Below are 24,942 nucleotides of genomic sequence, written 5' to 3' on the forward strand. Positions count from 1 at the left end.
CGGAAGGCACCCCAGAGTCCGGCTGGATGAGGAAGGAAGCGAAGCCCTGAGTGAGAAAGGGGATGGGCTGGCGCTGGTGCCAGGCTGAGAAGGGGTTCCCTGAGGTGACTTCCAGTCACCTTGTCCGACAAGTCTAGGAACGGCCAGTGCAGGGGACGAGGAGGAGAGATGGCCCTGTACTGAACTGGGTTGGAGGTGAGACGGGGAAGTGCTGTAATTAGAGCACCAAGGGTCTGTGCTTCCCGGGGGGGCGGAGGTGGAGAGAAGGCGGGTGCAGGATGAAGCAGGAAGCTGTTTCGGGGACATTACTGACATGAGTGGTCAGCAGCTGAGAGAAGTGCCCAAATAATTGTGATTTCATAAAAAGAAAAGGATCTTAGAGATGATTTCACTCAGACATTCACTTCACTTTCAAGGTCAAAAAGCAAAGGTCCAGAGCCTAAATTAAACAACTGTGCCCAGAAGGGTCGAAACCCAGAAGCAAGCAAAATATCTCACTGATCAGTTTGTTCTGATGGGTACACTAGTGTTTGTTCTCCACCTGAGCTATGTTTTTTTGGGGGGGGTACAAAAAGCCCCTACATTTTAATTTTGGTGGGGGAGAAAGTAGAAAGGAAAGTGGACCCTATACTGGGCCTTAGTGGCAGCTTCTTGTTCCGCAGGGTTGAGGAAATAAAGCCTTACATGTTGGGTTGGGGAGACAGGATCAAGCCCCAGACTACGTCCTGGAACCCTGGGGCGGAGTGTTTCTCAGAGACCACATGACCCGGCGGCAGGGAGCCAGTGTGGCATGCCCTTAAAGGGGCGAGTCCACTCAGAGCTGCCTTTTAGTCATCGGGGAGCGGCAAGGCGAGGCGAAGCGGACACAGACATTGGGCCTCAGCATGAACAGAGGCGAGTTATCCCCCACGGGAGCGTCCCACTAAGAAACGGACAGCAACGTCCCTGGTGGGAGGTTGGCTAGCTAACCGGGAGGTGCGCATAGTCCGTCTGTGTGGTTTGAAGGGCTGAGCAGGCTTTGCAGCTTCGAAGGCACCCCGTGCAGAAGGTGCCGAGCGTCTGTGCTCTGGAAACATTCTGCTGTTCTAGGTGATGACACCAGAGCTAATGGGTCTGAGCACAGTCTGGAAGACGGGGGGGTGGGGGGGGTGGTTAGCTGTACTGCGTCTGGGAAGCGCAGCCCTTTGTGTGGTGTTGTGCCAAGAGGTGGGCGTTTTGCCAAATTTGGAGACGACACAATGAAACCAGTCGTCAGTGGTGGTTTCAGAGTGGCTGGGTATTAGGTCTCCCAAATTCTTGCACTTTTTGAAGGACAGTGGGAAAAACATCTAGAATTTTTGTTTTCAAGGCCTCTATGTCTACATAGAGTTCCTATATTTAGTGATCCATCAAAAACTTTTTAATGCCTTGGCTGGTGTGGCTCAGTGGACTGAGCTCCGGACTGGAAACTGAAAGGTCGCTGGTTCAATTCCCAGTCAGGGCACGAGCCTGATTGCAGGCTAGGCCCCAGTGGGGGCTTGTGAGAGGCAACTGGTTGCCTCTCATTCTCCCGCCCTTCCTTCCTCTCTAAATGAATAAATAAAATCTTATTTAAAAAACCCAGCATGGTGCTGGCATGAAAATGGACACATAGTTCAATGGAACAGAATGCAGAGCCCAGAAATAAGCCCACTCCTTTATAGTACCATTCAACAATATTCGACAGAGGAAGGAGGTCCATACAAAGTGCTAAAGGGAGTTTATTTAATACATGATATTGGGAAAATTGGACAGAAACATGCAGGAAAATGAAACTAGACCTTCTTACACCACACACAAGAATAAATTCAAAGTGGATTAAAGATTTAAATGTTAGACCTAAAACCATAATAATCACAGAAAAAAAACAGGCAGAGAAATGTTGGACATTGCTCACAGCAATATTTTATCAGATATATCTCCCCAGACAAGGGAAACAAAAGAAAAACAAATGGGACTACATCATAGTAGAACGTTTTTGCACAGCAAAAGAAAACAGCAACAAAATAGAAAGACAACCCACAGAATGAGAGAACATATTCACTGATACATCTGATAAGGGGTTAATATCCAAAACTTATAAAGAACTGATAAAACTCAACTCCCCAAAAAACAAACCACCCAATTAAAAAATGAGCAAAGGGCCTGAACAGACAATTCTCCAAAGCAGACGTACAGATGGCCAACAGACATATGAAAAGATGCTCAAGGTCACTAATTATCAGAGAAATGCAGATTAAAACCACAATGAGTGACTTCTGGCCAAGATGGAGGCATAGGTGGAAACACTGTGCCCTCTCCCACAACTAAATTTAAAGACAGCTAAGTTTGAGAAACAAAAATGCAGCCAAAACAGTGAAAATTGAACAGTATGGAAGTCCAACAACAACAAACCAGTCAGCCCGGTAAGAGGGGCGGAGTCAGAGGCAGAGTCAGAGGCCGAGCGGGTGGGCTGGAAAGACCCTTTGGTCCAACCGACCCAGGAGCGGAGGTGGAGGTGGTTGGTGGATCCCAGGCCTGGGGTGGCCATGGGCGGATCCAGTGAGGGCGCAGGGCGGTTGGCTGACTATGGTCACACATTCGCATGCATATAAACCAAGCAAAGGAGCGAACAGTGAGACAGACCCTGCAGGCTAGGGCCCCAGTGATGGGAATTAGAGCCTGAAAGCACCAACTGGAAAGACTTTCTCGGGGTCCAGGGGCTGGAAGAGGCTCCCAGGCCCACAGACAGTTCATTGGAGAGACCCACAGGGTCCTGGAGAGTACACGGGCCCACACACCCAGGAACCAGCACCAGAGGGGCCCAATTTGCTTGTAGGAAGCCGCAGAGGGGACAGAAATCTGAGAGAGAGTGGAGCGAAGCAAAGCGCCATTTTTCCCCTCTCTGACCCCGCCCCCACATACATCGTCACAACCTAGCAACTGGTCCCCCTGCCCTGGTGAACACCTAAGGCTCTGCCCATCAAACATAACAGGTGCAAACAGACCAAACATTATGACTCAAGAACAGCTCAAAGCCCCAGAGCTTATAATTCTAAGTGACCAAGAAATAGCCAGCCTCTCAGATGTACAGTTTAAAACACTGGTGATCAGGATGCTCACAGAATTGGTTGATTTTAGCCACAAATTAGAGGAACATATGAAGGCTAAACTAATTGAAATGAAGGGAAATGCATAGGAAATCAATAGTGATGGAAAGGAAACTGGGACTCAAATCAAGGGAGTGGACCAGAAGGAAGAAAGAAACAACCAAACAGAAAAGAAGGAAGAAACAAGAATTCAAAAAAATGAGAGGCTTAGGAACCTCCAGGACATTTTTAAACATCCCAACATCCAAATTATAGGGGTACCAGAAGGGGAAGAGGAACAGCCAAAAGTGGAAAATTTATTTGAACAAATAATAAAGAAGTTCCCCAGTCTGGCAAAAGAAATAGACTTCCAGGAAGTCTAGGAAGCTCAGAGAGTCCCAAAGAAGTTGGACCCAAGAAGAAACTCACCAAGGCACATCATCATTACATTAGCCACGATTAAAATGAAGAAGAGAATTCTAGAAGCAGCAAGAGATAAGGGGACAGTCACCTCCAAAGGAGTTCCCATCAGACTGTCAGCAGATTTCTCAAAAGAGACTTTACAGGCAAGAAGGGGCTGGAAAGAAGTATTCCAAATCATGAAATCCAAAGACCTACAGCCAACATTGCTCTATACAGCAAAGCTTTCATTTAGAATGGAAGGGCAGATAAAGTGCTTTTCAGATAAGGTCAAATTCAAGGAATTCATCATCACCAAGCCCTTATTATATGAAATGTTAAAGGGACTTATCTAAGAAAAAGAAGATAAAAATATGAACAGTGAAAGGACAGCAAACTCACAGTTATTAACAACCACACCTAAAACAAAAGCAAACCAAGAGGACAGCTAGATCAGGAGCGGAAACATAGAAATGGAGATCACATGGAAGGTTAGCAACAGGGGAGTGGGAGGAGGAGAAGGGGGGAGAATAAGTAGCATAGACGGTAGGTAGAAAATAGACAGAGGGAAGGGCAGGAATACTATGGGAAATACAGAATCTAAAGAACTTGTGACACATGGACATGAACGAAAGGGGGGGAATGGTGGGGGAGGGGGGTGCAGGGTGGAGGGGAGTGAAGGGGGAGTGGGACAACTGTAATGGCAGAATCAATAAAATATATTTTAAAAAAAAAACCCACAATGAGATATCCCCTCACACCTGTCAGAATGGCTACCATCAATAAGTCAACAAATAACAAGTGTTGGCGAGGATGTGGAGAAACGGGAACCTTTTTGCACTGTTGGTGGGAATGCAGACTGGTGCAGCCACTGTGGAAAGCAGTATGGAGTTTACTCAAAAAATTAAAAATGAATCTGTGTTCTGACCCAGCGATCCCACTTCTGGGAATATACCCGAAGGAACCCAAAGCATAATTCGAAAGAACATAAGCACGCCTACGTTCATTGCAGCATTGTTTACAGTCGCCACGATACGGAGGCAGCCCACGTGTCCATCAGTAGATGAGCGGATAAAACAACTACGGGACAGTCACCTAATGGTATTCAACTTGGCTGTAAAAAAGAAGAAAATTTTACCCTTTGAGACAATATGGATGGGAGAGCACTGTGCTAAGTGAAATAAGCCAGTCAGAAAAAGTAAAATACCATGTGATTTTATTCATATGTGGAACCTAATGGACAAACTGGACGAACAAGGAAAACAGAGACAGACGCAGAGACGGAGAGGAGATGACAGCTAAGGTGGGGGAGGTTAGGGAGCGGAGGGATTAAGCCAAGAGGAAAAAGGACTCATGGACATGGACAATGATGTGGGGATTATAGGGGGACCATGGGTGAAAAACACAAAAGAGAAAGACTGGCACAGCCTGTGTGAGTGGTGGGTGGGGGAAGGTAGGCAGCACAGGGGAACTCTGTACTGTCTGTTCAATTATCTGTAAATGTAAAACTGTTCTCCAAATGAATTCCAGCAATTTTTTTTTAAAGACGCAGATACTGAGATCGTAATAAAATCTGCATTGCTGTGTGGTTCTAATTGCTGGCCCCCGGGTCGTGGCTGAAAGAGTTTGAACGTGATAATGAAGAACTCCAGGAAGAAGGTGAAGTCGAGCAGGAGGCCTGGCACGCCCGGGAGTGACCCTTCTTTGATGTGACCCCCGCACGCTGCCAGGACGGGCGCAGACGGCAGGCGCTGCTTGTGAGGGGTATAGAGTGTCTGTTCACGGAAGATCACGCACTTGGCCAATCAATGGGAACAACTGGTTAGAGAGAAAGAATTTTAATCACTGGGTTTAAAAACTTACATAACCGCGTGGAACACAATATATGCAACACCAAATCCTGGGTAATACATGGGCCATTTTCCGTATGTGGGAACACCTGGCCCTGAGCAAGCCCGGGACCCCACCGTCTGACTGGCCCTGCTCCACTAGGCAGGTCTGACACAGACGTTCTGAACACAGCACACCGCCAGAATATGTTTGAAACAGAATGTGATCTTTTAAAATTGATTTGCACATAATTTTAGAGAGAATATCTATTGGCTAATATGAGGTATATCTGTGCTATGTAGTTCCATAAGCACATATTCAACTTCTGACAAAGGTTTTTAATTCATTATCACGGAACTCCATTTTGTGAAAAATAATTTAATGCCCAAGGCATGAGTCTTGAAAGTTTGCACACAGTGGGCGCGCACAGTGGTGGGTCGGTGCACAGGAACACACCACACAGCGCACCACGATGAGAGTGCCTACCGGCCACAACACTCCCCTCATCACAAGATGTGTCCAACCCAAAACGTGCCGAGGCAGCACCGGGGGCGTGGGCGAGGCGCCTACGGGTACGTGCACACGTGCAAGGACGGGTACACCACCATCGTGGCGCGGCCTCTCTTTGTGGCAAGAAACCTGTCCCGGAGCCACTTCGACGTTGCATCTGGGGCGGGCTCTCGGCTGTTGTTTGTGCTTCTCTTCGGAGAGCATGACACTGTATGTCCTGGATTTTCTCTCTGTGCAAACGAGATATAAAGTTGAGCTCACTTTGCGTTGCCATTTGTAAAGTCGGAGTAAGGGTTCGGGTGGTTTTACAAGGACTCAGTGAGAAGTTGTTGCTTCCTGCAAAACCAGAGCCATCGCTGGAGGCCGGGGGAAACCAAACGCGTGCCCAGTCCCTCGGAGCGCCAGTGGTCTGTGGGCACCGTTTCGACTGCTCTGAGAAGTTCGGGGACTGCACTTAGTAAGCTCTCTGGAAGTCAAAGGCCTACATCTCTGTTAGAGAAATGCGGGTTTGGATGTAATCGACCCTGTACACTGGGCTTAACTGGACCCCTAGTTACACATCACAGCTTAAGCTTTAACTAGCATGTTTCGGTTATGGGATATGGTTTTAGCCCCCAAAGACTTCTTGTAATGTGGGTTGAATAAGGAAAAAGGACAAGTTCATCACTTTTTGGTCTGCCAGGAGAGAAGCCCTCTCTGATTTGACTTTATTTGAACCTCTCTTTTCATTGCTCTTCAGCTTCTGCTCCACCAGGTGGTTGAACTACCAGCCACCCCTTTGCAGAGGATCATTGCCTGAGGGAGCACAGGTCTTACTGTTCTCGAAGGGCCCCGCACCTGGCGGGCTCTCCCTAAGATACTGCTGGGTGAATGAGCATCAGCCTGACAATTTTCAAGCAACAAGTTGCAGAAGACAGAGCATCAGCCTGACAATTTTCAAGCAACAAGTTGCAGAAGATAGCAGGGACCACACCTCGGGAGAACTGTGGGTCCCAGTACACAGCTAGCACACCTGCATGGCCCGGGGGTGTCCAGTCTCTGCCTACACACAGGTGCGCAGCATTCCTACCCCCCACAGAGGCACCGGCGCCACCTGAAAGGACAGCTCCCTCACTGAGTGTCCACCTCCATTTCTTCCCTTTAAGGAAAGAACACGCAAGTCCCAGTGAGCAGGAGCCATGTTGTAGGGGTAAAGATGAACTCCTGCTCACTCACTCTCCTGAAAAAGCAAACCACACACCGAGCTCAGTAGGGAACAGTCGCTGTGCCAGGCCACACTCGAGCCGCCCCCCAGCTGACTGAGGGGCCCCAGCTGTCGTTAAAGTCTGGGCGGGCGGGCTTTTGCCTCTTTCAGCACCTGTGCCTTGGGTGGTGTGCAGCCTGAGGCTGCAAATTACTTTGGGTGTTCACCAGAGGAGAACAAACCCGAGACGGTGAAACTGTGGACTGTGAAGCACCACCTTCCACAAGACAGAATACATTTCAAAACCAGAAAAAGTGCGTGCTCACTGTGCCTGCGCTCCTCTCTCGGGCGTGTACTGGAAAAAAGAAAAAACTCTGGGGGCCCCCATGGGACGGGCACCGGAGGGACAGTGGCAGCAGGACTCTGGCACGTGTCTCCCAGGCCCCTCTCCTCTGACTTCCCAGTGAGCTGACGGCAGCCCCCCTGGGCCCCCTTCGTCCCCTTGACGTCTGTCCGGAGTCGAAGCAGCCCTGCCCCGGCTTTCCTTCTGCTGCTTCTCTCCGAGCCTGTCCTCGTTTCTCTATCCCGGCTTTCACAAATGTATTCTCAAAACAACAACAAAAAACCCCAAGTAAGGTAAATCACTGGCATAGGTGTGTGAGTACATGTATTACGTGAAATACCTGCATTCTTTCTTTATTCTTAGTCAGAACCAGGGCTGTTGTTTCTGATGGGTCCAGGGAGAGGCCTTGGTCTCTTCCATTGAACTGTGACTAAAACACATAGACGCATCCTCATTAACATTTCCACTCGGACAAGTGTGACTATGTAAAACATACATCGTCGGAACGTTTCTATTCATCGTGATACTCTGACACCAAGAGAGAGGCAGGGCACAAATAGGTCAAAGAAAAGAAGGAAACTAATATTTATTGAATGCCTACCATACGCTAGGCACTTTACACACAGTTCCATATCTAATTTTCTCAGCCAACCTTGTGATGTAGATATCATTTCCCAATATTTTAGATGTGAAAACGGGTCCCAAGGTGGCTAAGTAGCTCATGGAAGATTAATAGTAGGGGTGGCATTAAAAAAATATTTTATAGTCGCAGTTCGATTCCCAGTCTTGGCACATGCCTGGGTTGCAGGCCAGTTCCCTGCAGGCCAACTCCCAGCAGGGGATGCACGAAAGGCAACCATACATTGATGTTTCTCTCCCTCTCTCCTTCCCCTCTAAAGACAAATAAATAAATAAAATCTAAAAAGTAAAGAGAAACAGGTGAAATTTATATAAATAAATAAATACATACATATTTTATTTATTCATTTTTAGAAAGTGGGGAAGGCAGGGAGAAAGAGAGGGAAAGAAACATCGATGTGTGGTTGCCTCTTGTGCACCTGCTACTGGGGCCTGGCCAGCAACCCAGGCATGTGCCCCGACTGGGAGTCGAACCTGCAACCCTTTGGTTCGCAGGCTGGTGCTCAGTCCACTGAGCCACACCAGCCCGGGAAGGAGTGTCATTTTAATTCAAGACAGACCTCAGAGCACATGGCCTTTACAGTAGACCCCGATGTTCCTCAACACTGAACAAAGATGGCTGTGCCCTGTGAGGATTCCTCGGCTAATGTGGTGGGACCTCGTTGCGTCACTGTCATTCACAGGGCAGCCTTTCGCCTGAGGAGGGCCAATTGTGCACCCTATTGGTGGAGAATTAGCTATGTACCCAGACCTATTTTCACACATAAAAGAATCAAGGATTTCATAGCCACAAAGCTCCAGAGCACTAATGGTTGGTGAGGTGCTCTCCTCTGCGTTTCCTGCACCCTGTTCTGCTATGTCGCTGGCTGTTGAACTCGCCAGCCCAGCCTCTAAGGTCCCTGAGGCAGGGTCAGCGTTTTGCTCCACATCGTAGTCCCAACACCCAGTGGAGGGCCCAGCACACGGCGGCGAGCTGCACAATCCGTTGAATGAATGGTGGGTGGAGAGGGAAGCAGCCCGTCCTTACGTCTGGGTACAGAATCACGAATGGCCAATATGTGACATCAGACTTCAGTGGTGTCGAACCCAAGACAGAGCCAGTCTCCCCACCCACTTAATGCAGCCCAGCGGCGCTGACAGGGTGACACGGAGGGCTCTCGTGTCCTTCGCTCTGTGGGGAGACGTGCCAATTGGAAAATCAGGGTCTGTGTGACGGGGGGTCACGGGTGGAACAGAATCTAGGGCCCATAGGAAACTCATGCACAAATGGTCATTTAATTTCCAACAAAGGAGCCAAGAATATACAATGAGGGAAAGCCCGTTTCTTCAATAAATGATATTGGAAAACTACGCACCCACGTGCAGAAGAACAAAACCACACCCTCTCCTGCACCATTCACAGTGTTCAACTGAAATGGACGGAAACCTAAGTTTAAGACCCGAGGCTGTAAAACTCCTAGAAGAAAATGCAGGAAGTAGGCTCCTCGACATAAGTCTTGGCAATGATTGTTTGATTTGACACAAAATGCAAAGACAGCAAAAGAGAACATAAACAAGCGGACCACATCAAACTGAAATGCTTCTGCACAGCGAAGAAAATCAACGGCGAAATGAAAAGGCAGCCCACTGGATGGGAGAAGATGTCTGCAAACAGTAAGTTATTTAGCCAGAAGAAAGAAGGAAATTCTGCTGTCCATGACAGCACGGGTGAACTTGGAGGACGTCACACAAAGGAAATAAGCCAGACACAGAAAGACAAATACTATGTGGTGCCACCTATATCGTGGAACCTAGAAATGTCAAACTTGCCTAAGCAGAGAGCAGAGTGGTGGCTTGCCGGGGCTGGGAGGTGGGGCACAGGGGGAGGATGGTGACAGAGCACAAACCGTCTGCGACACGCCAAGGCCTGAGGTTCTAATGGACACCATGGTGACTGCAGTTAGTGACCCTGGGCTGCGTAGTTGACATTTGTTAAGAGTAGGTCTGAACATGTTCTCACCCAAAGAAAAAAGAAGGTAAATATGTGAGGTGAGGGGTGTGATAATTAACTCAATGGTGGGAATCCTTCCATAATGATACACGTATCACATCATCACACTGTACACTTTAAATATATTTCCAAAAAGTTTTAACAAGTTTCCCACGAGTGTGTTTAAAAAGTCCAGCGAATGTATTACCTCACTCAGCCTTGGTTTTTCACTTTGGATTGTTGAAGAGCTGGCATGCCCTGAGTCTTTGGGAAGGGTAGACCGCTTCTGCACTGCAGACGCAAATCCTGCCCTCTCCTAGAAGGATGGAGCGCAGAGAGAATGCTTTTCAACTGACCCATCGCAATTACTCCACTCAGAACTGACCCGATTCACCCCACAGTAAAACTGCCACCTCTGGAAGCAATTCCGGAGTTCGAAAGCAGAGGGTACGATGTGGGTGCAGCAGCTGGGAGACAGCCTAGAAAGGAGCTACCCAGGGGTCTTGACCCTGGACCAGGCCTGACCCCTCAGCATCCAGCAACCCTGGACCAGCTCCAGCCACTGCTTATCCAGCCCGTTCCACCTCTTCCTTCTGGAAACCCAGACTCGGTCGAAACCCAGGCTGGCTGTTCCAGAGCACAGAAGATTGGTGGGCCAAGGCCAAAAGCCCTGGAAAGAGACGTCCACAGGGCCGGGGAAGAGCTCTGAACTCAAGACCGAAAGACCCACCCCCACAAGTTCCCTTTCTGGCTTGGAGTGAACCTAACGCCCAGCCACGGGAGGCCCTTTCACCAGGCGGCAGATGTAGGCAGCACAGCTTTCTTACCAGGGCATCTTCCGTGGACTTTAACTCCCGTATCAAATTATTTTTGTGATACTGTTCATTTCGCTGTTTCCTTGTCTGAGGTGGCTTCTTTTTTTTCTTCTTATCCATCCTCTTCTTCTGATTCAACTATTCCAGAAAGCACAGAGAACCAGTCACTGAGGATCCCAGAGGACTCTGCACACAACACTCAGGACACAACGGCTAACCCAGGGCGTGGCCCTCACAGCATTAAACTGTTGTTGGCTTGAAGAAGGGACGGCCCGGTCGCCTCCCTGCCGGAGGCTGTGCCCCACGCAACACCTCCCAAATCCCACCCCGTACATTTGCTGCCACAGGGGCTCCCGTGCCCATAACCAAGCACCCGTGCTTCGTAACGTGCAACCCGACTCCTCACGGCAATAATGTCAGGTACAGACAATACTGATCATCAGTCACGTGGTTAAAGATTCAACTTGGTTGTTACTGCAAGGCGGCTTTAGTAATTGAGCAAATGAAGCTCAGGACTAATTTCCTAGGCACCTCTGGGGTAGTGAAGCTTAATCTGATGTTGCAGTAAACCCAGATGAAGACACTGCAGGGTCCCGTCTGTTTGGCTGGCTGCTCCCGACCCGTCATCTCACCCTACCGCTGAGACATGTCTTAATGCAAGTGGGAAGGCATGCGCACAATAAGCTACAAGGAATATCTTGTTTCTAAATATCACCTTACACATTATCTATGTAAGAGAAAGTCTGCGAACAGATGAAGCAACAAAGTTGCTTACATGAAAGCATAAAAAACTACCTAAGACTACACGAATAAAGAAACAGTTTCTTTAAAAAATATGGATCATTTTTTTTAAATAAAAAAACTTTAACTACGGTTTACACACAATATTATTTTGTGTTGTTTTCAGGTGTATGGCATCGTAGTTAGACAACCATATGCTTTACAAAGGGCTCCTCTAACATTCCCAGCGCCCACCTGGCACCACACATAGTTGTTACAACGTCACTGACTGTGTTTCCTATGCGGCACCTTCCATCCCTGTGACTCTTCAGCAACCACCCACCTGTGCTTCTCCAGCCCTTCACCCTTTTCACCCAGCCCGCTAATTACCCTCCCCTCTGGCAAACAAGCATGGCTCATTTTTAACAACCTCTATCTTTTACTATGGTTTTCACTTTTAGTTAAACTTTTTTTTTGTTTTTTATTTAACTTTGGAATAAATACGAGTCTTCACATTTTCCCCCCTAGATTTTTAAAACAAAAGTTATAAAAGACCAAGCAAAAGCTTCCATAACCAGTTAAAATACTATTGCTCTATTTTCTGCAGATCTTAGGATAGTTGGAAAACCCCAGCAAATTGCCCAGCGGTGTCATGGTGTTTTAAGGCTGCTACTGCCCGGGTACAAGCTTCTGTCTACTCTCACCTCGTCTGCTATGTTCAGGAGGTGAACAGGGAGGCCGTCTGAGAGGGAACTGTCAGAACCACTGGTGCTGTTTTCAAAAGGAGAGAAGAAAGGGAAACGCCTGTTACTGGTGCCGGAGCAGGCCATTTACCAGACCGGGTGCACGGGGCTGAGACATCCAGTCTGCTACTTGCCCGCACTGTCTGTGTTTCCATGACCAAGAATCCTTGGCAAGCATATTCATTCATTCATTCATTCATTCATTCATTCTGAATGCCTACTGTGTGCCAGGTAGTGCATTAAGCACAGGAAACAGATGGACACAGCAGAGTCCCTGCCCCAAAGAGTTTGCATTCCGTGTGGCAAAAAACAAACAAAAAACCAAACCATCAAACCGAAAAAACCAACCAACCAGCCAGGTGGGCAAAGCTGCCCGTGGCAGCAACAGTGAGAGGCTGCAGGCCTGTTGATGGGTGGCCTTGGAGAACACCAGGGGCCGTGATCTGTTTGAAAGCGGGGGCTCTGTCGCAGTTGTTCCTGTCCGGCTAGTATCCGTTCAGAGCAAGGACCCTACCAGGTCCTCTTTAAAATAATGTGCTCAATATACAAATACATACATTTAATACAAAGAATCTACAGGTCAGAGACAAGAAATACTACTTTTATTAACCCAGAATCTCCCTTCAAAAGTTTTGGACGGGCCGCCCTGCCCGTGGTGGAATAGTTGCTTCCACCCCGCCCTGCTCTCTGTTTCGCTGCTTCATGAATAAAGTCCCTTTCACTTTAAACTCTAAAAAAAGTTTTGGCTACACTGTAGACTGATCTAAAGTCTTCTCCCACCAACCGTGCCCACCCCCTTTTCTTCAAGGGCCAGGATACAAGAGGTCTCAGATAACCGGTTCTTTCTTCCCCGGGATCTCACCCCGTCTTAAAGTTTAAATGTCCATCCAGCGATGACGATGACGCCGTTAGACCTGTCCACTGAACTCCAGACTCGTCAGCCAACTGCCTACTCACCACCTCTGTTTATACGTCTCACAGACATCTCAAGCTGAACATGCCCAGCGCCAGGTTCCTGGTCTCCACCACCCCACTGACCTCCTCTGTCCCAGTTAGAGGCAACCCCACCCAGCCAACCGTGGAGTCATTCTCTCTTTCTCTTCTGCCTCATACCCAATCCGTAAGCAAATCCTGTTTGAAACTCCAAAATATACCTCAAACCTCCCAACCCACACACCACCAACCACTACCCCTCTGGTCTAAGCCACCTTCACCTTGCACTTGTATCACTGAAAGAGCCTCCCAGAGAGCGTCCCTGCTCAGACAGGTCCTCTTCACCACCCACGTCCACACAGCGGCCAGAGTACCGCTGCCGGAGCTAAAACCTGGGCAGATCAGGGCACTTCTCTACTTAAAATCTTCCAAAGGCCTTCCATCCCGCATGGGATAAAACACAAAAGCACTTACAACTGCCTACAAGGCTCCGTACCGACCGCCTCCCGCCTCACCAACCCCTTCTAGTGCCTGTAATGGGGTCAATGAACAGGCAACCGACACAGAGTTGTCAAAGGAGCGAAGTGCACTCCTATGTGCCATGATTTACTCAGTCTTTTGCATCTGAGGTTCTAAACCAACAAAACAACAAACAAACACATTAAAAAAAAATAGAACTTGGCCCTGGCTGGTGGAGCTCAGTGGATTGAGCGCGGGCCTGCGAACCAGAGGATCGCGGTTCGATTCCCAGTCAGGGCACATGTCTGGGTTGCAGGCTGGTTCCTTGCAGGCCAACTACCAGCAGGGGACGCATGAAAGGCAACCATACATTGATGTTTCTCTCCCTCTCTCCTTCCCCTCTAAATATAAATAAGTAAATAAAATCTTTAAAAAAAAAAAAGAACTTCTCTGGTTCTTCTTTGAAGTGAAGTTTGTTACCTGGATTCAATGTCAGACAAAGAGATGTCATTCCAACTTTCTCCTAAATCCACATCTTGTCCAAGTTCATTGAATTTCTTATGGATTTCCTGTTGTAAGAGCTCCTTCAGCTCTGCTAGACACTGCATGAACTGTGGAAATAAAACAAGAACTGTTCTGATTATTCATTTACTTATACCAAATACTAAGTATATGCTAAAAGGCACTTTACTGCCAAGGACTCGGGGAGAGGAAGCTGTAATGTCTGCCACTAAGGACATGTTACCAGATAAACTACGTGAGCTGTGGGAACACACAGAAGTGTTTTTAGGCCAGAATGCCCACAATCACTGCTTTAGCCACGTTTCCTTGGCTGTAGCCAGTAATACACTTCTTGGCTATAAATGCAAAGGTCTGGTCTCTTTGTTTGTTTGTTTGTTTTGGAATAATAAGGAAGGAAAAGTTAGAACAGTATTACTCAGATTTTGGCCTATGGCAAATACGATTTAACGGGCTATGCTGTGGCCAAATTCTCCCTTAAACACTTTTTATCACACAGCTGCACCCAGGGGGCGTGCCCATCACATGTTCCCAGGGCTGACATTTCAGAGGGGCTCTGAGAGATGAGTTGGAGACCCTGAGTACAGACTCCTTTTTTAAGAAGCTGAGCGATGCAGGAAAACAAATAAACCACAGAGGAAATGAGGCTGTGACTTGGGATTGAAGCAACTTGAGAACATTTGCAGTTGAAGAGGAAAACACCGAGGACACGGAAAAAAGGGGAGGTTATTAATGAGCCACGATCTCAGGGGGCCGTAGGGGAGGCTCGCAAGTGCACTAAATTCGGAGTTCGTTTTGGAGAAGACAAGTGACAGCTGGTTGTCCGAAACAGGAGAAAGGGAAGTAAGAACGGGAGCTGCCGCGGGTGCAGAGGCGAGGGAGAGGTGCGCCGGAGGGGCTGGCGGGACGGCTTCCATCCGCCTGGGGAATGGGAGTCTTCCCATTTGCTGAGAGAGGACAGGCTGGGCCTTTCTCTTTCCCTTTCATTATAAAGATTTCAGAAAGGTGTTAAGAAGAAATAAAGGTCACCTGAAAGCCCACTGAGCGGAACTGGGACCCATGTGAACCTGATCACAGTAGCTGCATCAGCACATTTTCTTGCTTTCTTTCCTTTTCGCTTTTTGACCTGATCAGAAATCAAACCCCTGTGGGTCCACGGCACGACGCTCCAACCAACTGGGCTGCACCGGCCAGGGCCCTGCATTGGCGGAAACTCCAGTTTACCTTGGCTCGGTCAGGGTCACAGAGATCCAGGAGGGTGTCACAGACGAGGTGGCCCAGGGACTTCAGATCCTCAGTGGTAAAATGAGTGTCCCTTTTATCGCCTGGAACAAAATCCATAAGCATTTCTTATTAAATCTTAACGAGCAATCATAAATCTAATTTACAAGTATCTCCTTAAAAATATCAGCTCTGATTCTAGTTTTAGTTTGATTCCGAAGAATCTTTAACAATGGGAAAGTTTACAGTCAGGAAGGCTAGAATGATGAAGTTATAATAACCATGATGATAAAGTTTTATCTCGTGGTAGGCACTATGCCAAGTGCTTTGCACACACTATCTCATTCAGTAGCACCTATAACGCAGGTGCTCTGCTGACAGTTAAAGAAAAACGAGGTTCAAAGAGTTACGTCACTCACCCGGGTAATGCGACTTGGAAGCCAAGCTCAAATTCAAACCCAGATCTGCCTGACTCTACGTCCTCAGCAACCACTATGCTATAGGCTCCACCAAATATTCTGTTTCACTCTCGTGTTTTGGATACTCGAATTTGGCATGAGGCACAGACAAGAAAATTCTTTAGATCAATTCTCCCCCCAACATTTAAAGGGAACGACTCTCCCCAGGGCTCTGCAGAGCTCCCCTGGCCACGCTGGCCCAGGGCGCACAGAAGGGGGCTCACCCAGGGTGGACCCGCCAAAGGTAGACTCCAGGGTGTAGCTGTTCAGGATTCCCATCCGCCACATCACAACGCGTCCTGTTCCTTCTTTGCACTTTTGGACCTTAAAGTTACAACTATGAAAAGAGAACTAAACAGAAATCCAAGTCCTCTGTTAATCGTAAGCTGGCAAATGATTAAGCCGATTCATTAATATGACACAGGAATGGTTACCTTGGGATTTGTGTGTTGTTTCTTAAAGTATGTTCCATAAAATACTAATTCGAAGGGATGTTAATAGCTATTACGGAGGAAAGCATGAGTTCTGTGGTCATGTTCCTCAGGGAGAGAAAGGGTTAACACACCGAACAGGTTTCCTCCGCAGCACCTCTCAGAATAGCTAAGGTTACTGTGGACTGTGATCCTCCAAAGGGGAGGGAGTGTATCGTTTCGGATTGGCCATGAACCCTTCCTTCCCGTCCCTACCTTCCTCAGGGACATTTTGCAGGACTAGGGTTCCTTGAATGCCTGTTTGGGAACACTGGCCAAATTTGGCATTCAAGGCAATGGGCAGCCTTTGTAAGACTTTTCTTTTTTAAAAAGTATTTTATTTAAAAATCCACTGAGCCACACCTGGTTGGTGTGGCTCAGTGGATTGAACGCCAGCCTGCGAACCAAAAGGTCACTGGTTCGATTCCCAGTCAGGGCACACACCTGGGTTTCGGGCCAGGTCCCCAGTTGGGGGCGTGTGAGAGGCAGTGGGTATCACTCGCATACGATGTATCTCTCCCTCTTCCCCCCTCCCTTCCGAAAGGGAGGGAGAGAAACATCAATGTGTGAGAAAAACACACCCCAACCAGGGACCGCCCCCTCTAGCACTCCCCAGTTAGAGCCCTCGGATCCAGCTGGGTTTATCCTCTATACATGGTTTGTGTCTGCCTCAGCCTGACAGTCTCTGCCTTCAACTCTCTTGCTCCCTTTTGCCAGTGTTCTCTGCTCAGAGTTCAATGTCCTCCAATGTCTTTCGTGACTACCCCAACGCTCTCTCCTCTCTCGGAAGCTGTAACGTACCCTTGGCACCTACCCCAACCTACCCTAGCCATCCTGCTGAAGATGCTTTACATCTGGGAGACCCCTCACTACCTGGTGGTCTCTAGTCTGTGCTCTCTAGAGGCCAGGGGCTCTGCTGAGGAGCCTGGGGGCCCTGCTGCCCAAGGGCTGGAGGGCGAGGCAGAAGGGCGCGGTCTGAAGCCTTCTGCCCCTCTTCACCCATGCAGCTCTGCTTTTCACTGTTTTAGATATTGGGTTCTGGGAGTGATTTCACTGGAAGAAAGAGACCCCTGGCAAAAATGGGCAAGGATATTAACAAAGAAAAAAGAAAGGAATGAAGGATGGGAGGAAGGGAAGAAGAAAGGAAGAAAAGCTTCCTTTTTTCTTTTTTACAATAAGAGCAGCAGACACAACATATTTGTCTTAAACACCTTATATGAGAAAATTTGTCCTATCATTCAAACACTTCCCTAAATCCAACCTAATTTCTTCTAATGCCAGTTACACCGTGTGGGTGTGTTTACGGTGCCGGACCAACTGTCCCAGAGCCGGTGTGCAGCCCACTATTAGACTCCTGTTGTTTGCGCTAGCTCCTTAGCATCTTCGTTATCTGTGATCTTGTATCACAGGAACTTTTCTGTGGAGGCTCATGTGACGTTCACATTTTGTGTGCCCTTCAGTCCCTGCTTCCACTGCAAATCACAGGATTCAAGATGATCGATAACTCCATTCATAAGAGTTTGAACTGTGCCCAGGCAAAGCAGCCAGAGCAATTCTTAAAAATCACCTTTATTGAGATAGAAGTCACATACCATAAAATCCACACATTTCAAGTACACGGTTCAATGGTTTAAGTGTATTGCCAGGGATGCAATATAAGTCTGGAACGTTTTCAAAACCCCCAAAGAAACCCAGGGCCCTTGAGCAGGCACTGCCCACGCCACCCTGCCTGCAGCCCTGGGCCACCGCTGAACTGCTTTCTGACTCTACAGCATTTCATAGAATGGAACCATGCAACGTGGCCTTTCTGTCTTGTTTTTCACTTAGCATCATGCTTTCAAGTTCCTTCCATGTCCCAGCTCATCAGTAGTTAAGGCTTTTTGCTGCCAAACAACATCCCATTGTGTGGATGTGCTGTCTTTTACTTAGCTGTTCACCCGCCGATGGACACAGAATAAATTCGTGAAGTCAGGCCTCTGGGATTTACCCAAGATGATAAAGAGATACAAAGTGCCAACTCAAACACTACATATAAGAAGCAGAGAGCTCCCTTCTCCCTTAGTCGATGGACAGAAAATGACCTCACAAGCTTACCTTTTCTGGTGCGTTTTTGCTTAACATTAAAGGGAAGACTCGCTCATGAAGCCAGTACTTGCGATCACTGTTGTTACAGCCATACAGGAAGATATTGTTCTTACGGCTGTGGCCGTGGAAATCACAGTACAAGAGAACCTCCCTTTCTTCAAGAAGTCTATTGAGGGGGGCAAACAAAGGACTCAGTGGACGCCCAAGTGCACGCAGATAACCAAGGATTATCTGGAGTCTCTTCTTTAAGTGTGTCTGTTGACACCTTCTCTTCTAAGAACATTTCAGCTCCTGATGGCCTTCAAAGGACCTACCTCCATCCTCAGCCACTCCTGATGGGGAAAGGGGTAGGGGGTGGGCCTTGTGTAAGTTGACAAGGAAGTGGAGAAAATCTGTGGAAACCCCACCCTGGTGTAGGCCAGTGGAATGTGGGGAGAGGCAGAGAGGCTGTGATTGCAGGGATAAAAAGAACCAAAGAAAGCCTTGGTTCCTCACTTTCTGGGGCCGGTTGTGATAAGTAAGGCTCAGATCTTCTTGGTTTCCTACTCCATCTTCCAAACAAGGTCCCCTTCCCCATAATGAGAGGATGAAGAGTATGATAACACGCCACCCACTAACAATGTGCTGGGTACCATGCTAAACAGATTGCACAGGTCACTTCATGCAGTCCTCCCGGTAACCACCCAAGGCAGGTGTGATTATCCCCATTGTACAGACGAGAGAGCTGAGGTGGAGAGCTGAAGTGGCTTCCAAGGTCACAGGACCAGCTATAATGAAGCCAGGTCTCAGAAACAGGCTTGTCTGACTCCCTAACACAGGCCCATCGCCACTTTGCTACCAGCCCCGCACTACTCCAGCCTTTCACACAGGTAGGGTTAGAAGGTCTGTGCATTGACAGATTCTCACACTGGAGTTTCATTTCCAATGAAATGGAAGCTCGTTTAAGCTAGGTGCTATTATATCATAGCCTTCAACGGCTTTTATACAGGCTTGAAAAATGTTAACTGATTTATTATTCCTTCTTCTATGACAGGCAATATAAGATCGTAATAAGAAACTCAGACTCCAGTCCTGGCCAGGTAGCTCAGTTGGTTAGAGCATCATCCCAATACAGCAAGTTTGTGGGTTTGATCCCCGGTCAGGGCACACACGAGGATCAACCAATGAATGCTTAAATAAGTGGAACAGAAATTGATGTTTCTCTACTCTCCCTCTCAAATCAATCCAAAGGGGGAAAAAAAGCACAGACTCTGGAATCGGAGAGCCTGTGTTTAAATATCTACTCAGTCACTTATTATGCTAGGCCTTGGGCAAGTTACTTAGCCTTTCTGGGCCTCAATTTCCTCACCATATAAAAAAGGGGGGATACTGACTGTGCTTACCCCAGGGCATTAGTGTGAAGATTAAATGGGTCGAAGATTAAATGGGTCGTAAGTATAAAGCACTGTTAATACTGCCTGTCACCTCATACGAAGGTACTATTGTTATCTACTATTTCACACAACTCTCACCATGAAGACCTGTGAATTCCTCTGACATCTGACCTTTTCCAATCATTTCACTTCTAAGTGAAATATCTCTGGCTAAAATGTTGCACATTCAGTTTTCACGCAAAGATAAGACCTGTTTTAAAAGTTGGAAAATGAACAAACCCATGTGACTACAAAGAGAATGGCAAAGACTGTCTACAAAGCCATTTCCACTTCTGACATTAGAAGAGACCTCACCCCTCCCAGCCCCCACCATTAGGCAGTAATCAGAGGAGGTGCAACAGAGAGGGACTCTCACCTCTTGACCATGTTCCTGGTGTACCAGATGCACGGGAAAGACTCCTTCAGAACGGTTTTATAGTGCCTGTTCAGGTCCCTTCCAGCCAGCGAACACCGGTAATTCCCCACAATCACCCCATCTGGGTTTAACATGGGGACCACCTTGAAGACAAAGATATCTCTGAGGAGCTCAGCATCTGGGGAGTTGCCAAGAATGAAGTCCAAAAACCCTTTCATGACCCAGGAGCCGTTGCTCTCCCCAGGGTGGGCCCGGGCGCTCAAGACCACGCCTTTCTTTGCAGCAGCCTCTTGAGGGGTCCGGGATGGGTTGGTGATGGTGAGCAGGTAGACGGCATTTCCTGCTAGACTCCTGCATAAAGTCCGAAGTTTGCAGAACCGAGACTGGAGGGGGTTGTTTGCCACCGACAGGAGGTAGTACTGCAAATCAGTGTATGTATATGGGTAGAAGTGTGCAAAGAAGCAAGTGTCCTGGTCGTGCGGAAACTGAACGGTCCACGTCAGACAGTAGAAGGGCTGCTGCCCATCATCCATGTTGTTCTTGTAGTACCTGATCTCGCTTCCTTCTCTCCTCCAGCCAATGTTGCGGGTACTGGCATCCAACTGGGAGTACACGAGCGGCTTCATCCCCACTGTGTACAGGCTCTTGGGTTTCAGCAGGTTGACAATGGTGAAGCGATAGGTGGCATCTTTCCTGGTGTTCTGAACTCGAAAATAAAACCACTGAGTGTGTTTGTTCGTGTAGAGGTCAGTTCGCAAGGTCAGCTCATACTCGTAGGTGTCTCTGTAACGAAGAATACAGAATATCTCTGTAACACGTCCCTCAAAACACTGCTATTCCTTGGTAGAAACAGACCTTGTTCCAACAGAATGCCTGCTGCATCAAACATTTATTTTCTCATTTACCCAGTTCTCCAGCTCATGTATTGGGCTGACAGAAACTTGGGGAAAGAAAGGGGATTTGGGGTGGGACGGAAGAGTCTCAAAATTCACACTGTTGCACAGGATTCTGGGCAGCTCTGAGCTTCTTGGTGTCTGTCTAGAACAGCCAGTAGCAGTTTCTAAGCACTGCAATCCATTGCTCTGAAACACACTGAAAAGCAATGAAGCTGGAGTCCTTGGTGTTGGCTGCCAGCTACATCCTGGACATCGCCAGTACGGACCAGATCCTTAAGCTTTCTGTGCTATTTTTATCTCTGATCACCAATTGTTTGAAGATAAAGGAGCTTTGCTGGAATGCATGCACCTTGTTTAAAAGAAACAGGACTAGCTTGCAGAAGAGGAAATACAAATGCCAAAAACATGTGAAGATACTCATCCACATGCATCATTAAAGACATACAGACTAAAACGGGATGTTTTCTCCACCCTCTCATCAACGTTTCAACGTTGGGAAACAGGTACTCTCACACTGCTGATGGGAACCGAAATCACACCGGAGGGCGATGTGGCCAAAACTCGCAATACTCGCACTCTTTGACCCACCAAGTTTATGTCAGAATTTACTCCATAAAAATACATGCACAAGGGTGCTATTACGTTCATTTGTTTAACAAAAAGTTGTAAATATCTTAATTTCTCATCAGTCAGGAATAGGGTAAATAATGTATGGAATATCCGTAAAATAGAATAATATAAACCATTAAAAGTGAGGAGATTTAACTATGGTATTGCCATAGAAAAACACCTATAATGTATCGAGTGGAAAAAACAATTTGCAAAACTGTATGCACACCATTATCCTATTTTTAAAAATACATAAAATATGTGAGCATTACACATACAGAGAGAAAAAATTAATGCATATGAGTATACATCAAACTGTTATCAATTGTTGCACCTGGGAGGCATGATTATAGGACTCAAAAAATTTTTTAAAACTTTTAAAAGATTTAAGCATGGGCCTGCGAACCACAAGATCACGGTTCGATTCCCAGTCAGGGCACATGCCTGGGTTGCAGGCCAGTTCCCAGCAGGGGACTCACGAGAGGCAACCATACATTGATATTTCTCTCCTTCTCTTCCTCTCTAAAAATAAATAAATAAAATATTAAAAAAAAAGATATACTTAATTATAGAGAGGGGAAAGGAAGGAGAAAGAGAGGGAGAGAAACACGATGTGTGAGAGAAACAGTGATCCGTTGCCTCTCTCAGGCTCCCTACCGGGGACCTGGCCCACAACCCAGGAAATTGAACTGGCAACCATTAGGTCCGCACGCCAGCGCCCAATCCACTGAGCTACACCAGCCAGGGCAAAATTTTATGTTATGTATTTTTATTAATACAAATTTCAAATGAACACTAATTTCTTTTATAAGCAGAAAAAGCAATTTAGATAAATGTTTCTTCTGGGAAAAAATAGGAGGCACAATCTTTCCATTTTTTATCATCCTCATAACCATTTCCCATCACCTCTACTTTTCAGAAACATTCCTGACTCCTAAGGCGATTCTCAGGACTCTCTCAGTCACGTCAGGCACCCTCCCTTCGGGCAAACCCTCTTTGTTACTCACACTCTGACAGCTTTTTGCAGATTCCCACTCTCGAACCTGGATTCAAACAGGAGAGTGTTATCTTCCGGTCCCTGCAACGTGACAGCGGGTTCCTTGATAGTTCCTCGCTTGCCTCCCACTCTGGAACTGGTGAAACAGGAACCTTTGGTGGGCACTGTAGATGGGACAGACACATTCCTCTCAGGATCCATCCACCCAGCAATATTCACTGTGCCCTCGAATGTGTTCAGCAGTGCTGTTCTAGGTTAACAACAATGAATATTCAAATTTTCAACTGTCCTTGCTGAGACTTTTAATTTGAAAGTGTATTTCTTTGAAGGCTGTTTAGAGCACTTCCTTTTGCTACAGGCTGCCCCTGTCATCAGAGATACTGCTTGTGCCCAGTTAAGCCCTAATTTAAAAGGATGCTGGCAAAAGATAATGTTCTAAATGGGGCATCTGAAAACACTTGCAATCTTATTTAAAAACACACAACAAATAGCACCTATTTATTCATTTTAAAAATATGAAGGGAAAAACAAAAAAAGAGAACATAGTACACTCCATCAAATTTTTTGTTATATCCTTCTAGATTTAAATATAACAAAAATAGAAATTTGAGAATTGGCATGAGTGAATTTCCCTAAGAAACCAAACTATCATAGTTATTAGTAAAAAGTTTACAATTAAAATAATTTTAACTTTGTAATTTGATTTTTTTATTATGGTTCAGTTACAGTTGTCCCAATTTTCCTTCCATTGCGCTCTCCTGCCCTGCCCACATAAAATTTTAACTTTAAAATGAAGTTAAAACAAAAAAGTGATGAACCTTATCTTACTTAACAAAATTAGATTGTAATAATAATCTTTAATACTTGGAATCATAATCAATTGTTAATTTTTATTTTATTCTATTTTTTTTGTTAATTTTTATTTTAAAGTGGGGCTGCAACTTTTCAGACAAATTCAGTAAGAATGCCATATAACATCTTTGGTTTTTGCAAAACTTTTTCTCAGGCTTCAGTTTTCCCAAGGACTTTTGTTTGTACCACAATATTCTCATCATTGTGTCTGGAAGAACCTATTTTAGTCATCGTTTGTTGATTTTCTGTTTAATTGTTAACTGATAAAAAATTTCTAGGTTTTCATTTGTCATTTGTCTTATTTTGGAAATGAGTCAAGCAATTCTGTAACATTACCAACATAAAATCCTGCACCTCTTGTTAAGAACCATCATTTCATTTTGCACTTATTTATTCTATGTGCATCATATTATCAGATGTTAACAACATCCACCAATCAGCAAGCGATGGACACCAGCAAAGATGCTGACTATGGAGCACTGACCAAACAGTAGTGTGCAAGGGGCCTGATTATACGAGTAGCCAGTCCACTAGGAAATAGAGTAATACTCTAACTTTTGCTCCTATGCAACTACGTGTCAGTACGGAGGCTTTATAATAAGCACTTGGGTAATAGATGAGAGCAAAGGACAAACTGATCATGTAAAGAAGTGAGTGAAAGAAGAAACTGAGCAGAGGAAGGAGCCGAAGCAGCAGCCAAATCACATGTAATCCAAGTACAAGCTGGGGACCCACGTGGTTGTCTCTCCATGAAACTAGTCAGAGTACAACCAGCAACCAGATGCCACTAATAAAGAAATTTCAGTATTTTGTTGAGCCTCTTAGGTAACATTAAAGATCTAATTCATAGCCCAGAGTAATATTTCTCAAAGAAATATCAAACCAATTTTCTCCCCTCCCCCCACCCCCGATATTATCAGATGTAGTTGCTGCGGGGCCCCCAAACCGATGAACTCCCAGGTTCCCTCTGCAGCCCCATCTTCCCAGTTTTCCGTTTCTTTATTCCTCCAGTAGATGGGCTCAACTCTCCTTGATGGATCTAAAAGAGGAGATCAAGGCAGCTGCCACAACTGTGTGTTTACGGGACAGCAAGGATGATGCGGCACCGAGGCTGCCGGATCAGGAGAAAGCGCTCCCTGCCTCAGGGTTCCCTCCGGGGTAGGACGCGCAGAAGCATCTGACCGGAACAGAGGAGAAGCGGTGAGGATTCGTGGGCATCTGGTTTACTGGAAATGACTCCAACCCTGTAAAATAGGCTTATAATCCTAAGAGTTGCTTAAGGTTGTAGAAAAACTACATCCCCTGTTATTCGAAACCCAAGTCTACCCACTTACATCTGCCTTTTCAGCGCCGCCCAAACCCCTCCTCAGACATTCCACGAGGTGGAGCCCAGCAGCCGTGAGTGGTTCCACCTGTCA

General features: G+C 46.7%; 1 protein-coding gene across 3 annotated transcripts in view; it reads right to left on the reverse strand.

The window, feature by feature from the left end:
• Positions 1-4,999: 4,999 nt before the first annotated feature.
• Positions 5,000-24,942, reverse strand: part of AGBL2 (AGBL carboxypeptidase 2) — a 33,205-nt gene continuing 13,262 nt past the window's right edge. For all 3 annotated transcript variants that reach the window (XM_037028005.1, XM_037028006.1, XM_037028007.1), the window contains 11 exons: positions 22,683-22,836; positions 20,171-20,953; positions 18,392-18,548; positions 16,052-16,178; positions 15,373-15,473; positions 14,110-14,240; positions 12,199-12,265; positions 10,787-10,912; positions 10,168-10,275; positions 7,692-7,781; positions 5,000-6,055 (listed from right to left, as the gene is read on the reverse strand). In XM_037028005.1, coding sequence (XP_036883900.1) covers positions 5,882-6,055; positions 7,692-7,781; positions 10,168-10,275; positions 10,787-10,912; positions 12,199-12,265; positions 14,110-14,240; positions 15,373-15,473; positions 16,052-16,178; positions 18,392-18,548; positions 20,171-20,953; positions 22,683-22,836 — 2,018 coding nt within the window. In that variant the 3' untranslated portion in view covers positions 5,000-5,881. The remainder of the gene's footprint in view (positions 6,056-7,691; positions 7,782-10,167; positions 10,276-10,786; positions 10,913-12,198; positions 12,266-14,109; positions 14,241-15,372; positions 15,474-16,051; positions 16,179-18,391; positions 18,549-20,170; positions 20,954-22,682; positions 22,837-24,942) is intronic.

Source organism: Sturnira hondurensis, unplaced genomic scaffold, assembly GCF_014824575.4.
Source record: "Sturnira hondurensis isolate 20B ecotype Veracruz unplaced genomic scaffold, ASM1482457v3 Scaffold0019433, whole genome shotgun sequence".
Taxonomy (NCBI): domain Eukaryota; kingdom Metazoa; phylum Chordata; class Mammalia; order Chiroptera; family Phyllostomidae; genus Sturnira; species Sturnira hondurensis.